The sequence below is a fragment of the Xiphophorus hellerii genome, chromosome 9, assembly GCF_003331165.1.
Source record: "Xiphophorus hellerii strain 12219 chromosome 9, Xiphophorus_hellerii-4.1, whole genome shotgun sequence".
NCBI classification, from domain to species: domain Eukaryota; kingdom Metazoa; phylum Chordata; class Actinopteri; order Cyprinodontiformes; family Poeciliidae; genus Xiphophorus; species Xiphophorus hellerii.
The window spans coordinates 23,235,029-23,253,293 of NC_045680.1; the positions used below are offsets into that span (position 1 = coordinate 23,235,029).

Genomic DNA, 18,265 nt, shown 5'->3' on the forward strand with positions numbered 1-18,265 from the left:
TCTATTTGCTGGCAGCCATAATCCCTAACATCTCCAAATACCAGGGATCCGATGTGTAGTCTTTTAGCTTTTTGTCCTGTCATTCTCCAAGTGAATGTCCAAATAACTACAAGAAAAGATCATTACTGGTTTTAAATTAATAGTGAGAGATTCACCAATCAAAATTCGTTGACAACATTCAATTTCCACTTTCTGTAAGTTTTGTAAAAGTGTTCAAAAAATTTCTTTATAGCATTTCTGGTGAGAGTATTTAATATACAGGAAGAGGTGATGTCACACTGGGTGTATGAGAGAACAGAGGTGGTAAAACAGAGTTTTACTAATTTTGTCAAGCAATGATGAAATGACTACAGAGTTCTAATTTTGTTATCTAGTTTTACTGATTAGCATGATTAGCACAGTTAGCATGGCTACCTGTAAACATCTGTCTTTGGATATAATCCCAACAGAATGTAGAAATTTTAATCTGATATTTCCAAATCGCTGTCAACATTTCCATATCTCTGATGAGATTGAGACTCTGATGAAAGTCTCAATCTCTCACCTAAATAAACCGTCAACATGTCTTAGTGTTTTGTAGAAAAACCATTTAGAATTCATTTTAAACATCTCACTGATGCTTAATAAAGGCAAAATGTGAGTCTTCTTCCCTTAGTAACTACATCCACATGATCAAGAGTTGTTGTGGTGCACTCAGTGATTTCACACATGGAGATTTGGCTCGTCGAAGTTTATGCTCGTGAACGTACTTGAAGACGAACCATTCTGTATAATTTCCTCTAATTCAAAAAATGTAAATAGCAATACTTGCACAACAGAGTCGTCTGAAACGACGACTCGTCGTTAATAAAGTCACATCTGCAGAAGAAAAAATTTGATCCACAGTGAACATTTGATGGCTTTGATGCTCTCAGTTTAGAGCTATGGCATAAAAAACACTCATGTTTTCCAGGGAATGGACTATGGGATCAGACTTTATTAGCTGTCAGCAATTATGTTGAAATATTATACAGAACATGATTTTACATGACCTCATTGTGAAGATGAACGCACATTTGAGAGTTCAGCAGTTCAAAAAAACCATCTGCACAGGTAGTAATGAGAGTAATTGTTCATCATGTACTGCAAAAGTGAGTGAGTGCATGTGAAATATACAGCATGACATGAGTCCTTTTATGTTTACAAATGAGTTTATTTACATTATTTAACTGGTCTCTATCAATATGGCCGACAGCTTGTTAGGACTCTCTGGCCACACTGTTCATAGTTGTAAAATATATTGTATCATTTTCCTTCCTTTTCACTACTTTTTGTTAGTCTTTCGCAATATTACCCGGGAATATTAAAGTTTACGGAGATTTGAATATGTTTGCAGTCTATTCTTATTCTTTATGACATCCGTTGTAAAACCAAATAAAAAATGTTCGAGGAGTTTCTTTTGGACGTGTTGTTATCCTAGCTGCTCTTCAGCCAGGTCAAAGCTGCACGTTGGGAGACTTTTGGTGTTATATATGAGCATCCTGGCCGTCTCCGATAACTCACCCCAGCGGCTGTCATCGCTTAGCTTTCATTAAAAATGGTGGTAATTGGGAATTGTAATTTTCTGTTGTCAAAATCCATCACTCAGATCGAGCTACAGACAAAACCCCTGTTGGCTTGTTCATCTTCGGATGCCACACTTTGTAAGACTTATAGTCACCTGGAAGCTGGGATTTACAGTACGGTTGTTCCTCTGGGGGGGCGTTTAATCTACCTCAGCTATCTTCGACTCGGAGCGCTCTTGTTTCAAATCTCCTTTGTGTTTTGCAGTAAGAGTAAGATGTTCCTGTGTGGCCATTGAAACAGAGAATCACTGTTTCACTGCGGATGCTGGAAAAGTGTTTTGATCCTATTGCACCAACAAAACCAGAGACAGTAAAATATATAACTAGCTTAAGGAAACAGCATTAAACTTTGATGAATCGATCGGAGTACGGCGACCTCGCCAAACTCATGTGTGGATTTTATGCAAGAACGTTTTAGGAGAACTATAACAGCTTTTTCTAGTTGACAAAGTTGTGACAGAATAATTTCACTGCAGTTAAAAAGCAGCAAAAGACATTCTTTTTTCCAGTATTTAAACTTCATACATAGATTAATATAACGTTAAAATGCATCAGTTTTGTCCCATGAGTCTTTTCAAAAATTACTGCCACAAACCTTGTTTCATTTTATTGAGATTCTTTGTGACCTGATCAACACAAAGTGATGCATGCACTTATTTCTGGCTTTTTTCTGCACTCTCATACTAACTAAAGTTGCCACAAATTAGATGGAGAGCCGTTGCTGCCACCAATTTTCTAGTCTTGCTATGGATTCTGGAGTGGATTTAGTTCCTGGCTGCGACTCGGTCATTACATCACATGGATATGCTTTGACCTAAACTGTTTAATTGTGACTATTTATGTTTAGAGTTAACTTTCTGCTGGAGTTTAACCCTGGCTGATCTTAAATGGTTGACACTCTTTTTGGGTTTTTATTTGTACAAAACCATGCACCAGTTTTTCCAACTTCGAAATTACATGATACTTTATGTTCATCTATCACAGAAAATCCCAACAAAATACTTTAGAGTTTGTGGTTGTTATGACTTCATGGGGCACAAGTTTTTAAGAGAATGTTAATACTTTTTGAAAGCGTTGTATTTTCTTTCATTAATTTTTTCCAAATTATTTTATGCACGTAAATCCAGATGTGAATCTAGATTGTCATGAATGCCGCTTGTACCTCGACCAGTTTTGCAGACCAAGCCATTAAACGAGGCAGTAATTTAAATTGAGTCACACACACACACACCCACGCCCGCATACGCACACACACAGTGATCTGTTGCCTGTCATAACACAAACATCAGAGAGGCAGAATTTGTGTCACCATCGAATCAGATCTTGACAAATTACTTTTCCCCTGGAAGGTGGAAACGCTCCAAAGAATCCCTTCCCTACCAAAACATAAAGTGTTATTATAAATATGGCACATTTATGACTGCGTAATGTGGCATGTTCTCACAACTTCAATCAATTCCGCCCGAGCATGAAGTATTTTTCATGCCGAGGAGCAATCAAACTTTCCATAATGACACTTTAGCTGAAAAGCAGCTTAAGACTTCCATTATCATCATTTAGCTGAACAAGCTTCTGCAGAAGCAGCACTGACAAGAGGAGCTGTGTTGCATTAGCATATGCTATTGTAGCTGTGGGAACTATTAAAAGCGCTATTATTGGAAGCACGCACTGAAGCAATGAAGAGATTGAGACTTTTCATCACTTTAATTGCTTTTCTGTGTGTGGACATCAGTCTAATGAAAACAGTCAAGATTTTTGCAACAGTTGACCATCCCAGAATTATACCCCCGAGCTCCCGTCGGCCCTGGCTTTAAAGGAAGGAAAAAAAAAAAAAAACATTTGCATGGCTTTAACATAAACTCATTGTCATTTATTTTTTATTGTAGATACACGAAATATTTGAATGTCATGCATGTGACAAAAAATTCATCTCAACCAACCAGCTGAAACGCCACATGATCACACACTCTGGTAAGAAAACACTCCATCAAATGAGCACAGTGGAAACCAGATTATTACACGAGTAAACGTGCCCTGTTTAAAGTCAGTTGGGATTTTCAATTTCCTATTTGCTAAATGCCAGAACAATGAGAATTTGTAATACTTTACATTATTACGTACAGGTTTGATCGTTTTTGGTAGCATTGCCTTTTTGAATGGTATGACTTTGGTATTATACTTCGAGTATCAAGAAGCTTCTCATAAGAGTTTCCCGGACCTCTTACTGAACTAGAGTATCTGAGCCAGATTTGTAGGCCTCCTTTTCTACGGGACTGAGATCAGCGCTCTGTGATGGTAACTCCAAAACACTGAGTTTGTTTTCCATCCGACACTTTGTAATGAATTTGGCTGGACACTGAGGGTCATCCGCCAAACGTTAACTTCTTGGCTGATGTCTTCAGATGTTGATTCAATATCCCAACATTATGAATGCCATCTTTTTTGTGAAGCACAAACTCCCACAACACGACGCTGCAACAGCTTTTACTTCGAAGTTCTTAAACTGGTAATGTTTTTCCTTTTACCTCTAACGTATAATGATGGTCATTATGGCCAAACTACAAGCTTAGTTTCATCAGACATGTCTCCGTAAAATAGAGTCTTTGTCCCTCTGTGCCTTTGCAAAGGTGTAATCAGGCCTTTTCCATTTATTTTTTGAATAATGGCTACTTCGCCTCAGAGTAGTCTTTCAGCCCATGTGGTTACAGGATTTGTTTCAATTCATATCTTCACTTTTTTGCTTTTGTTCCCAAAAATGTCTACACTTGGCAAGTTCAGCTTGCTACATATAACCTTCTGAATTTATAGGAAACAATAGAAGAAATTCTATGTCTCATTGTTCTAAAATTTAGGAGCTAGAAATTATTTTAGAAATCCCAACTGGCCTAACACAGGAAACTTTTAGTCTGACTGAATGTCAAACAATGAGATGAATTAGGTCACGTGGTTTTTAGACAATCTAGTTTCAACTTTTTGTACTTTTCTTAAGTTTTATTTCTGCTAACTAAGCAGAACTTGCATCAATCTGTCCCTCAGAGAAGCGGCCCTACACCTGTGAGATCTGCAGTCGGTCATTCAAGCGTTTGGATCAGGTCACGGCTCACAAGATCATCCACAGCGAAGATAAACCGTATAAGTGCAAGCTGTGCGGGAAAGAGTTCGCTCACCGCAACGTCTACAAGAATCACAAGAAGGTGAGCAAACGCAGAATCAGAGCTCTATTGTTTGTCTTTTAGCAAATTAAGTTAGAGTAGGAGGTCTTCTCTTTATAGATTCATTGTTTTCTTTGGGGAGACAATCTGTCACTTCAAAGTTAGTCATTAGCAAGGCTGTAATCAATCAGGGTCTCGTTGGTGGTTGTTATCTGTGGGGTCTCTGGCCCTTTCCAGCCCTCCGGGTTCCTCGTGTTTACTTTAGGGATTAAGGTGTCATTCAGATTGATAGGGGAGTGGATGGCGGGGCGGAGCGGTGCGGGCATGGTCAGGTGAAACAGAAGCATTTTGCACAAGAATCCCCTTAAGCCGCTTGTCTTCATCACCTCACCAGACCTAATTGGGTTGAAACTCTATTATGTACGATCCATTAAAATCAGTTTATGAAGCCGTCTTAAAGGCCAAGCTGAGGCAGGAGGCGGCTCAGCTTGCTCATTAGGAGAAACGCTGACTCTGCCCGACTCTTCCCTGCAGACCCACTCCGAGGAAAGGCCCTTTCAGTGCGAGGAGTGTAAGGCGCTGTTCCGCACCCCCTTCTCTCTGCAGCGCCACCTTCTCATCCACAACAGTAAGTATGGACCATGTTCTTCAAAAATTGCTTGCTCATTCACAGTCCCTTACAAAAGTTGAATTTTTTTCCACATTTTACAGCCACAAACCTCAACCAACTTTGCACTCCCTAATTAGGCAAAGGCAGATTTAGAAAGTCGGTGATTCTCAGTTTTGGAAACCTGGCTGGCTCTGTTCTCGTTGTAGCTCTGGCTGTATGTTTAGGGTCATACAGCCAGGTGACCTTCCACCTTTCACTACTACTTTCTTTCAGCCCAATCTTTCTTCTTGCCACTGATCCACCAAGATTTGTCCTGTCAACAGTTTCCCCCACCAGAGCTGTGGATCTGTGATGATAGATTGAAGAATGCTCTAGAGATGCTCAAAGCTTTTGTTATAGTCTTATGACCCAACTCCGTTATAATGTTTTCCACATATTTCCCATTGACCTCTCTACTGTGTTCACTGGTCTTAATTAAGCTGTTTGGTCACTAATATTTTCTAACAAACCTCGGAGGCCTTCATCAGACTTTCAAACCTGGATTAAATTCCACAAAGGTTCCCCCAATCAAGTAGTTTATTCGCGAGTGTCAAAGTGTCTCAAACTACTTTATGTTGAGCATCTGTATAAAATCACAATAAAAATGAAGCTGAAGTTTGTGGTTATAAGTTGATAAAATGTGAAAAATTCAAGGACTGTATGCTCGTTTTCTAAGCATTAGTCAGTGTTTCTGCAAGCTCTTTGCAATGCTGATCAGCATTTTCAATGTCCTGTTAAGTCTAATTGATTCTGCAAACATCGGTCTGCATTCACATCAATGTTTGCTGGAAGATTTCAGACAGTTGCTCATCTTCTTTTTAGTGTTAATAGTTATTTTTTTCCAGTTGTGAATCAAAGAACGTGGGGAAATTTACAGTATGGGAAGTTGAAACTTTATAATTGCTTGTTATTGGTCTCCATGTTAGCTGCAGATTGTCGCCTGCATCTGACAAGAGTTGATTCGCTCTGACCCAGCAAAGAGTTATTCTAAGACCGAACCAGTTTTAAGTTCTGCTTTCTGTAGAAATACCAAAAAGAACAAAAGGAAGAGGGGGAAAAAAATCAATAAAGCACTTAAAGGGATCTTCTACTTTTTCCTTCTCAATGCCATATTTACTGAAGTGCTGTTGCAACGTCATCAATTATGCATTTTTGTCTGCAGTTAAAAGTAGAAAGTGTTAAAACGGTTGAATTGAAGCAGGAGCCTGTCACTGCAGCGGGACATTATCTTATTATCTGTTTCTCTTTAAGAGAACAGAGCTGTAGTGACAAGTTTAAAAAAAATGAGAGGCTGCCTAAAAACTATGATAAATAACTTGGTTAAAAAAATTATAGATGTTATGCTGACTTTAAATCAACCAGCTTTAGCAAACAGTAGCCAGCAAATGGTACTATCAATACCAGACCCATAAAGGCTGCAGCTGCAGAATTCTGGAGTGTATTTTCACAGAGTAATGAGGCATGTAATTGCGTCTGAATGCAACTGTACTGAGGGAAAGAATTTGTTGCATCCTCTCTTAAAAGCAGCATAATCTCACTGTACGTCATTGTTGAGGCTTCTTCTTGGTACAAAGTGCTTATTTGTTGTAGACCTTTCAACAAGCCAAAAAAAATCTAAATATATTGGTGTGAATGCTCTTTATTTGGATTGACTTTTGTCAACTAAAAATGAGCTCAAGAGTGGTGGCAGGGTCAGAGATGTCTGGGTTTCTGTTCCCCAGAGATCCAGTTTAAGTGAAGAGGATGGATGGATGGATGGATATTTGTATTCTTGGATAGACAGACAGACAGATAGATACGATGCGTTTTGCCATGAACTGGTCCAGAAATGTTACTCCTTCCCACTGAATCTAGTCTCCTTGTGGGTTTTATAGTTCTTTCCATATTTCCCATATTGTTATGAGTTATCAGCTCGTCCCTGTGGCTGATTAACAACATGTGTCCTCTCTCTGAGAGATCGTCAGGCTGACACACCCTGTGGCTGAGGCTTGGCAGGATGCAGCACCATTTCTCTCACAGAGCCAGATAACAAAGGAGATTGTAAAACTGGAGGCATTTCCTGCTGCTGTCCCAGGTGGCAGGCAGTATACTAACAGATTTCACCGCACTGTGGGAGGGAGAATTACATTATTAATCTGTTTTCTATAGGTACATTTCCATTATTCTGCCCTAAACTTTCGTCCTCCCAAACTTATTCACCTGGAACTATTAATCTATCCTGGTGGTTTGCTTTGTGCGTTTCCACTGCTGTGCACAGCCCTGCTGTTCGGGCAAATGATGTGTATCGACTCTGACGGCTCCCTCCTTCCACTGATGCATAAGTGCTTCAAATAGAAAAAGAATTCATCTACATTTATTTCCTATGGTACAGAGGAAAGCAAAGAGTGTCTCCTCATGAAGAAAAATCTGCTGTTTTCAATAATGAAACTAAAATAAATAATTCTCTCATAGCGCCTTCACTCTATAACTTTCCTAAAGGGTAACTGTAACAACTTACTCCGTGACTTAAACCCTTTTGGTATTTGCAAAGGTTTAATGAGAACGATATTGATCAGGATTGCAACTTGCTTTTCTGCGTCCGCAAGCGATAGTTTATTTTTTTCCACAGTGGTTACACTGAAGCAGAATTAAAACTAAAACTAAACTAGAAAGAAAGTGTGCTACACGAACTTTATTTTAATCAATTATTGCAGACGGGTACCCAAAAATCACAGCATAGTATATACAGCCAAAAAAGAAGTCACATTATTTAAAATCCATCATAAATCAAGTTATAAAAAGTATTAAGTCCAGACGAGTTACAACTGGAACAAATCCGCTCCAGAACGTAGAGCAGACGTTGGGTACTTGGGGTTTTTGAACATTTATGTTGTGAAGCAAAAATAACTGGAGCAACATGCTGCTGCAGCCGCTTTGTATGTGATGGATGCTTTTTTAGGACAAGTATTACTTATTAAATATGTGTGAATGTTACACGTTTATTTTTGGTTTATATTTGTATTCAGCACAAAATGATTTCTCCCTTATGCATCTTCTGTTTTATTGTTTTCTGTCACATTTACATTTCAGGTCACATATTCTAAATACATACAAATTCAAATGGTTCTTTCAAGTTATCCCAACCAACTAGAAGAGAAGTAATTGATCCCCTAAACCTGTGCTGATCACCAATATTATCATCAATAACTGCCATCACGTTTGCAATCACTACCGATGAGTCATTTAGATCAGTGTGGAGGAATTTTGCTCCACTTTCATTTGACTCATTGTTTTAATTCAGCTACTTTTGGAAGGATTTAGAGCGCTGACCAGATATTTAGCGTCATGCCTCGCCGCTTCAATTAGATTTATGTTCGGGCTTTGACTAGGGCACTCCAAAACTTTCTTTTAGCGAGTTAGATGTGGATTTGTTGGTGTGCTTTGAATCATTACTGTGCCTTATAACCTGAGTACACTTGAGGTCAACGTCACAATCTGGTTGGACATTATTTCTGCTGCACTCTTTAGTTAATTTTGGCATTGTGGTCAAAGCTGTGAACTCTCCCACTGAGCTCCTTCAAACTAGCAACAACAATTAGCAAACCCGCTGAGCTCACGATGTGAACTATTTCTCAATCCAGCACTCTGAGAAACTGGATTGATGCGTTGATATGACGTCGTGCTGAAGGCGGAGCTTCAGAAAGAGCAGGAGTTTCTTAAAGAGACAGTGGCCCAATTTCAAGGTGTTAAATTGCAAAGTCAGATTTAAGTCATTTTTGATATAGCATTTTTATAACAATTGAAGGTGACATTGTTGACTTGATTGTTCTATAAAATGGTACTATGTGGCTGGAAAATACATAATCCTGCCCCTTTAAGCATGACAGAAGAAACCAGTGATAATATTCATGTCATCCAGTCCAGTTTCAAATTCGGGAAAATTCCTGAACATACATTTTCAGTCTTGCATAAGATGATTTTCTTTTTTCTTTTTTACACCACCTGTGTTTTTACTACTTCCAGGCTTTGAGAATAACTCATTGTAAGTATGCATGTGCGTGTGTATATTACTGGGATGCATGTGGGGGTGTGTGCGTGTGTGTTACTGTGTGGAAACATGCACAGCTTCAGATTCAGCAAAAAACCCTGGCTCTGCGTATTAATAGAATCTGCGCGCGATCCGCTGTTGACATTTATCACCGGCAGGCGAACGTCTCCGGCTGATCGAAAACACGCCGAACCTCGGTTTCCAAGTTGTGTTCTGTCTTATTGAACTGACCATCACCGGGCTTGAAACCGCTCGCTAGACTCCATCCGAAGAAGGCTGTGGAAATTGAATGATCTCCATATAATGGAAACACGGACTCCCCAACAATAGAGGCTGTTGTGCGGAGGCAGAGAGCCGAGGCAGACATCGGGCTCCGCGCCGGGAGCTGCTCGGGTTGTCTGCATGCTGTCTGACTGCAGCCCTTTTCAGCTCTTTTAGCAGAACAACTATTAAAACAGGGTATGTTTTCAGTAAAAGAATAATAAAAAAAAAAAAAAGAGTAAAGCACAGCCAGACCATTCTGAAAAACCATTGTGTGGAGCTGAAAAAGCCCTCTCTTTATAGTTTTCTCTGCCCACACAATGGTGAAATTGTGTTCCGGCTAGCTGTTTAGGTGTAGAGAGGCGACAACAATAGCTCACACAAAGCAGCTCCCTCTAAAGCGGGCTCCCTGTCCTCACTGCAGGTGAGAGGACATTCAAATGTGACCAGTGCGACGCCACCTTTAAGAGGAAGGACACGCTGAACGTCCACATCCAGGTGGTGCACGACGGCCACAAGAAGTACAAGTGCGACCTGTGCGAGAAGGCCTTTGTCACTCCGTCGGTCCTGAAGAGCCACAAGAAGGTGAGTGGAGCGGGCTTCAATCGCACGCAGTGATTACGCGACCGCAGCCTCTTTAAACTGAGTTCAGACGAAATTGTCGTGACACGTAAAGTTCAAACTATATAAAGTGAAAGAAAACATACTTATGGAACCGTAAATCGGAGAGTTTTTTAGTCTGTCTGGGATTTTATTTAATAGATGTGAAGTGGGGCATAGCTACAAAAGTTGAGAACGGTTGCAGTCTCTTTTTTCCAATATAACCAGATATTTATGTTATCATAAAACATCGACAGGTTTCTCACAATAATAAGATCATTTCTTCCATTATCAGGAGAAGACATTAATTCCTTTCTCTTGGTAACAAGATGATTATCTTACTTTTTCCTCAATGGTTTTCTCAAGATGAAGAGTCATGGTTACATAAAGATGCCATGAGTTACAGTTAGAAATCATGGCATGCTGTGGTGGCATCTGAAGAATCAGGTTTAACACACGTTATCTCGAGAAAACAACTGGGAAAAAGTGTATGGGGAAACTTCTCTCGGCTTCTGTTCATAACCAACTAGTGAAAAGAAAATGTTTTTTTTTTTTTTTTAGGTTTTACAATTAAAAAACCTGAAAAATAGGAATGCACCCCTGAGTCATTAGCTTGTAGAACCAGCTATAGGTACAATTGCAGTTTCAAGTCTTAATGGAAAACTTCTTTTATTCTCTCTTTTTTTTTTTTTTACAAAATAGCTTCAAATCTGGTTGTGTTTATATTTGGACTTTGACTAGGCCATTTTAACAGAAGGTCATCGTCGTGTTGGAAGGTGGACCTTAAGTTTTTTTGCAGCTTGTAACAGGTTTTCTTCCAGGATTCCCTCATATTAGATCCATCCAGCTGCTGAGCAAAATCCGCCCCACAGCAAAATGCTGCCACCACCATGTTTTGGCATAGGAATGACCTACTCAATATAACAATGACAGGGTGATGTTCAGTGTTCATTTTCCATCATGTTTTGCATGCAAGAGTGCCTTCTTCCATGCGCTTGCTTATACTGCAACAACACAAAATCTTTCAAAAGTTTAGTTTTTGTGCAAACATCTTATCACACTTGAAATAAGAAAAAAATAACTTACAAGAAACTTTTTTACCATCATGTAGGAGCTTGTTTTAAGTCAATAATTCTTTAATATTGATAAAAAATGACAAATTACAAGTGAAATATTCTGCTAGTGGAACAAAGATTTGAACTTATAATATGAGTCTTATCTTGTTCCACTGGCAGATTACTATTCAGTTATAACTAGCACTTTTTCATCACAATTGATGAACTATTGACCTAAAACAAGCCCCTATTTATTGCTGAAAAGTAACTTGTAAGTTGCTTTTGTCTTATTTCAAATGTACTAAAATATTTGCACTACAGAAACTCATCCAAAAATACTTTGATTTTGTGTTGTTACAGTGTAGTCCCTGTCGGCCTGCAGCCAGTATGTGTTCAGTTCTGACATTCTCTTAACGGTTAAATGTTTCTCTGTGAGATGGTCAAAACTTGTGATGCTGTTTCATAACCTAAACCTTTTGCTAGCTGACCCTGTTGCTCCTCCAAAAAGCTTTCACTGTTTGAAATCCGAACAGGCCTCTTGTCATCATAAAGCGATGCGGCCATCTGCAGCAATATCGCAGATTATCGAACTCGGTGTAGTCATCCATCTTGATTTCTGCCGCTTATCAAATGGATTCCTTTATAGATTCAAAACGACAGTCAGTACATTAGCTCTGCAGGGCTTCACAGCTCCAAAAAAGATCTCTTTGCAGATTACGAGCCCCAAACCTGACGCCGCCCGGGACGGTTGTGGATCAAGATTGAAACCAAGCAGCTTCTTGGCACGCGGCAAAAGGGAAAAAGTCCCAGAACAGTAGGACCCGAAGACAGCCACTCTTGAACTGCCTCGCTGCTGACCAACGTCTGGAGGCCGCCTGGGGCCCGGGCCTGATCAAAGTCAGGTTGCCGAGGAGACGACGACTTGCTGGCTGTGTTTACATGCGCCCCGTTTGACCACAACACTTCAGTTGCTTCTGGAAACTTTGTGCTCTCCCAAATTGTCATTGCAAATGTGACTTTGCCCCAAATTTGGTCAACAAATATTTTATAAATGTATTAAGTATATAAAAAAGCATAAGTATCGTTATAAACCAAACATTTGACAAAGAAAGCTCAGCTTTTTGCTTTAAGGCGTTAGATTTCCATACATTTCTGAATGTTTTTTCGACATGAGACGAAGAAAAATTGGATTTACATTAACATGCAATAGGGTTAAAGTCAAACTTTACAAGTTACATAAAGCCATTCTTCATATATTTTTTGTTAGAAAAAATTTGATATTGATGAAATATTTGACATATTTAAGTAAATCTCTACAGAGAAACAGTATTAATAACCTTGTGTTTTTGACCTATATTCACTTTACAACTGTACACTTCAGTGTATTTATCAAGATTTTCACAAATAGATATACAATCTTTACAAATGAGAATTCAAATAGTACAATTTTCCATTGTGATTCCCCCTACGACGCCCCTAAAGAAAATCCAGGGAAAGCAACTGATTTCAGATGTCACCGAATTAGTAAAGCAAGAAACATATTAGAAATACATTTAAAAATAGATTTAAAAAAATGTATTTCTAATATTAGTTTCTTAATAAGAAAATAAAAAATGTATTTCCTAAAATGCAATAATGTGAACTCAATTTTTTGAGGCGAAGGATGCATCTACAGATAAAAAGAAAATACTTCTAACATTAACACAGTGCAGAGCTGATCTGCTGATTATTTCTTTTGTATTTACCAATTAATAATTAAATAACTAAAGGTGCTTTATGGAAGGTTTTTTTCTGAACCATGTGAAACTAAAACTGCCATTTGAGGAGTTCTGTGAAGAAAATATTTACCTTAGATGCAAGATGTACAGTTTTGTCTTAATCACTGCCTCTCTGAATGGCCTCTTTTAGAATAGAATGGCCGCTATGCTCAAGTTAAGGATTAATCAATTACTTAATTAGATGAGACGAATAATCACGATTAATCCGATTAATCATTTCATCCCTACTAGGAAATACATCTGCAATGTGTGATTGTATATTTTTTTTTATCTCCCTGGCATTGGAAGCTGCACCAGTTCTATTGTGTGTCGTAGCTTTTTTCCGTTTGGAGCAGTTGAACAAATAAAACCATTAAGTGGTATGCGACTTCTCCACAGTTGTGGGTAAAGCCTCCTGTCAACATGCACAGGCATTAGTCGAGCGCCTGATGGCCTCTGGGGGCTTAATCAAGTGTCGGTTTACCGAGCAGCAGCTCCAGGAGGAGAAAGGAGAAGAAAACAAGATCATCATGGCTAAGGATGGCTTTGAGTGACGGCCATTATCCAGGCTCACTTACAGTCCTCTTGTGCCACTTCAGAATAAAGCGATGAGTCATCCCGAACCACGAGCCTGGATTCACGTTATATGAGAACGTGTGTGTTCTTGTCAACGTGAACACGGGCGCCGTGTCCTCTCTGCACGTATGTACAAGAATGTGCAGAATGCACAAATGATTGAAAATTACTGGGTTGCTTTTTTTTGTTTTGTTTCTTCATGTGAAAAAAAAAAAAATAAAAATAATGAAAACACGCAGTAATTAGAAACAACCGTCAATAAATTCCACACAGGCGACGCTCCCTCGGGCTGTCGGTGTGTGAAGGTAAAAATACCGGTGAGGTTTCGTCTGTTGTACGAGCGGCGCTCTGCAGCATTGATCCATCTGGAACCCATGTGTTCGTATCAGTGGGTTTTGTTTGTGCATTGTTGAGAGTGAGCCTGCTCGTCTGTGTCAGCTTTTCTCTGAGCATGTGTGGACGGGAGGACGGGGTGGGGGGGTTTGTAACAAAACACCTGAGGTGTCAAGAGGGACGCGGTGGGGCGACGGGGAGAAGGACGGGGGCCCCGGAGGGGAGGTGTTCCTGCGCCGCCGTACGGCTGTTGAAGCTGTCGCTCTGAGTTTGGACCTTTCAGTGTCATTGTTGTTTCAAAAGATTTACAGCAGCCTGGGAAGCAGGAACCCAGAGTTGTGGGAGCTGCGTGTGCAGCCTGGTTTGGTTCGTAGCGCTCAGCCGCGTTCAGGTTTTGAAAGTGAAAGGAGGGGAAGGAGAAGGAGGAGTAGTTTAAAAACAAACCTTTGCCTCCTAGCTGGAAGGATCTTTGGACTTTGGATCCTGGCAAATTTCCATCATCTGTGTGCCGTCTGTGATCTTGCAGAGCTGATGTCAGAATGTGCATCTCTCCTGCAAAGAAAAAGCTAACTACAAACTCTTTAAGAATAAAAATTAATCTATAAAATTAAAGTCTTACATTTTGCTCTGACGAGACTGTTTAATCTTAGTTTCAGTCCCATACAGACAACTCAAATGTGACTTGAGTCAATTGAGGCTACCGCTAACTAGCTGCTAATATGTCTGTGCTAGCCAGCTAGCTTTTTTGTGTCCGTCATGGTTCGTCAAATGGGGAGCAATGAGCAGGCAAAAGTTGTTACCACTCGGGGTGAAACCCCATGTACAAAGCGTGACAAAAGTTTATCATTTTTCACATTTCTCATGTCACATCGCAATGCGAGTGCACATCTGCCTGTAGGAGCTCAGCACTTCAGTCAGTTGTCTTGAGGAAGGCAAGCGATGGACCTTACCAGAGGGGCCGCTTTTCATTGGCTGATGCCCATTCGTGGGCTAACACACTTAGCTTCCCGTTAGCTAAGTACAGCATAACGGCAGAACTTATACAACTTCTACACCTTGAAGCCTGTCTGCTGCACAGTCTTACGTTAGCTAACCAGATCAATATGCAATGTGTCTGTATCTGACATACACTAAAGATTTTATTTTAGCAGAAAAGGCTTTGGACTAAACTGTTACTTGTGTTAGCCACTCTAGCACCAAGTACAGTGTATCAGGCCTAGGCACACTCAAACGTTTGCCAACAAACCACGGGAATCACCGACTGATTTCAAAAGTAGCCTACAAAACGATGAATGCCCGACTTACCCAGCCTTGCAAGAACAATAGGCATCCTCTATTGATGTAGAGGGTGTGTGGATCTGCTGTTTTCCTCATCGAGCGAAAGCATTTTGCTGTGACGTGCACAATGTTGGAGGCATCGCGTGGCTCAAACACCTTGATCTCATCCAAAAAAGATGACATGAACTTCTTAGTTCCTCTGTCCATCGTAGTAGCTGATATATTGTGAAAATCCGGTAGAAATGATGCACTAATCGAGTCAGAAATACACTGCAGAGAATCAGTCGAAGTGGAAGACGCCATGTTTACATAGAAACAAGGCGCTGCGAGGCTTTGTTTGAGAGAGTTGCGGCCACTAGTCGGTTGTGGGCGGAGCTTGGTAAGGTCCATTGTCCTCTCATTGTGGAAGCTCTATAGGAAATGAAGCGACGTCGCCTTCAGTGTGTTATTTGCGCTCAAATTTGCACTTCAAGCACAAATTTGTTGCCAGTTACGGACGTTTGTTTTTGCTACATCCTCATGTTTGTTGCGAACCCACACGAGGCTGGATGCATTTTGTACCAAAAAACCTCAAGCTGGGTTATTGGGGAAAATACCATTCCCGATATTTATAGTTTCTTCGGTCTTAACTTTCATTCAAGCTGGCATTAAAATGTCTTAAAAAGTCTTGCATGTGATTGGCTAAAACCTGCACATACAGCTTTTTTGTGATGAAATGAAACAGCAGATTTGGTGTCGACAAATAGATGAGTATCTGACAAATACACTTTCTGATATTAAAATCCATCAGTCACACTGGATCACATTTTAAGAACACTGGAAGGATCAAAGATTGAATGTTTTTTTTTTTCTGATGTTGTCTTCCCATCCACCACATGTTTCTCTTTATCATTTCTGTGTCAGACTCACACAGGGGAGAAGGAGAAGATTTGCCCTTACTGTGGACAGAAGTTCGCCAGCAACGGCACGCTGAGGGTTCACATCCGCAGCCATACAGGTTGGTGTCAAATGAATCTGGTCATGAAATGATGGAACACTTGTGCAGCATAGCAATCCTTTTAAGAACGCAGTGGCCATTCTTGGCACAGAAAGATTTAAACATCTCAGTTCGCAGCACCTCTCCTGTACATCAAATCTGGTTGGATCGTGTTTAGACGTTAGAAAGATGCAATATGTTGCAGCGTTGCTTTCATCAGCTTCCTGCACCCCCACAGTTCTGAGCCCTGGATGTTCATCCGCCTGCTTTAAACTAAAGCTACACATTCCTGTGTGTTTCCTTACCAACAGACTGGTGCAGAGGCCTGGCTCGGCCACACAGACGCTTCTTGGCTTCCATCCCCTTCTTTTTTTCTTCCCTCTGTCTCTCCGCCTGCCTCCTGGCCGTCTTCTCCTTTTTCTCATTTATTCCCACTTACAGAGCCTCGGAAAAGTATTCATACCCCTTGGACCTTTTTCCCCAATTAGTCACAAACGTCATTGTGTTTTATTGCGGTTTTATGTCACAGGCCAACAGAAAGCAGTACATCATGGCGAATTGGTGAAACTTGAAAAACACGTCTGGGGCTGCTCTGTTGCCCTGCAAGACGAAGGTTCTGGGTTCGAGACCGGTTTTTGCATGGGAACTCCGGTTTTTTGTCACAGTCCAAAAACACGACCAGCGGATGACCGAACAGACGACGAGCCGTCACGCGGTTGCCGGCAAGGCAGAGTTTATATTGGTTATTTAGTGATGAACTAATTAACACAATTTCTCAACGCATCAAATAAACGTTTCTCAATAGTAATCATGTCTTCCGCGGATACCAAAACCGGATTTTGGTGACTAGCTGAAGAGAAATATCAACATTGCTGTCCGAGCGCATTTCCGCATAAAACACGGCAACCGAATTTTGACCAATCATGCAACACTTCGCACAGTCAAAATATTCGCCTTGCAAAACAATCCCATGAAATTCACACGTGGTTCCCATTTTCCACATGTGATAAAGTATTTCGTTCATGTGATCCATGGTTTATTCAACATGGAATCACGTGTGTCGCGTGGGATCACATATTTCTCGCATGTGCACCACATATGATCAGAATTTTTTTCCACGTAAAGATTGAGTGATTATACTGAATATGTAATAAAAATCTCATTAATTTTGCATGTAAAAATCCCATCTGAAAATCATGTACCACATAAACAAATGCACATGTGGTTCACACAAATTTTCACACGTTTACGTGTAATTTTGGAATACTTTGTGGAAAAAACCCATGTGATCCCCATGTTTTTACATGTGAGTCCCATGTTTTCACATGGGTATCACATGTGCATCACATGTGCGTCATATGTGCCTTAGTTTATGTACATGGGACACACATACACTAAGGTGAAATAAATGTTAAGTAATACCAGTAATTTTCATTTCATTTCATGAATAGTTGATGTAAAAACTAAAAGAAATCACAAATGAAACGGAGCAGAGCTTGTAGTATCTGCCCCTGGTTCGTCCATAATAGAGGGGTGCTGAACAAAAATGCACACCTTACTTTCCAGATGATATTTGAGAGCGATTCCTAATTCATGTGCAATCTGATTTTCCGATTACAACTTGTGTTTCACATAAAAATAAAGTACAACTTGTGGTCACAAGAAGACAGAATTAATACTTTTTCAAAGCTCTGTAAACTTTTTCCTTTTCTGTTCCTCGTTGTGCCACGTCCCTCTTTCGTCTTCTCTCCATTTGTGGCCACAGACTGGCCTGATGAAGCATCTCTATGTTGCTGCATGGAGTTTATCAACAGAAAAAAAAACAAAAAAAAACTGACCAAACTTACTCATCAGCTAGCCTCATGCACAGCTCCACATGTAAATAAGTCTTATAAAAGCCCATTAAACACTCGTTGCAGCTGCATGTAAGATTACTGTGTCAGAGTGTTTGCGTGTGTTGACTGGTGGTCCCTTAACAAGCCCACCGCACTTTGTCA

At 40.2% G+C, this 18,265-nt stretch overlaps 1 protein-coding gene across 2 annotated transcripts in view; it reads left to right on the plus strand.

Annotated features, from left to right (window-relative positions):
• The window catches only part of prdm5 (PR domain containing 5), a 54,860-nt gene that overhangs the window by 12,605 nt on the left and 23,990 nt on the right, over positions 1 to 18,265 (plus strand). For both annotated transcript variants that reach the window (XM_032573064.1, XM_032573065.1), the window contains exons 9-13: positions 3,491 to 3,575; positions 4,641 to 4,798; positions 5,291 to 5,384; positions 10,118 to 10,278; positions 16,196 to 16,289. In XM_032573064.1, coding sequence (XP_032428955.1) covers positions 3,491 to 3,575; positions 4,641 to 4,798; positions 5,291 to 5,384; positions 10,118 to 10,278; positions 16,196 to 16,289 — 592 coding nt within the window. The remainder of the gene's footprint in view (positions 1 to 3,490; positions 3,576 to 4,640; positions 4,799 to 5,290; positions 5,385 to 10,117; positions 10,279 to 16,195; positions 16,290 to 18,265) is intronic.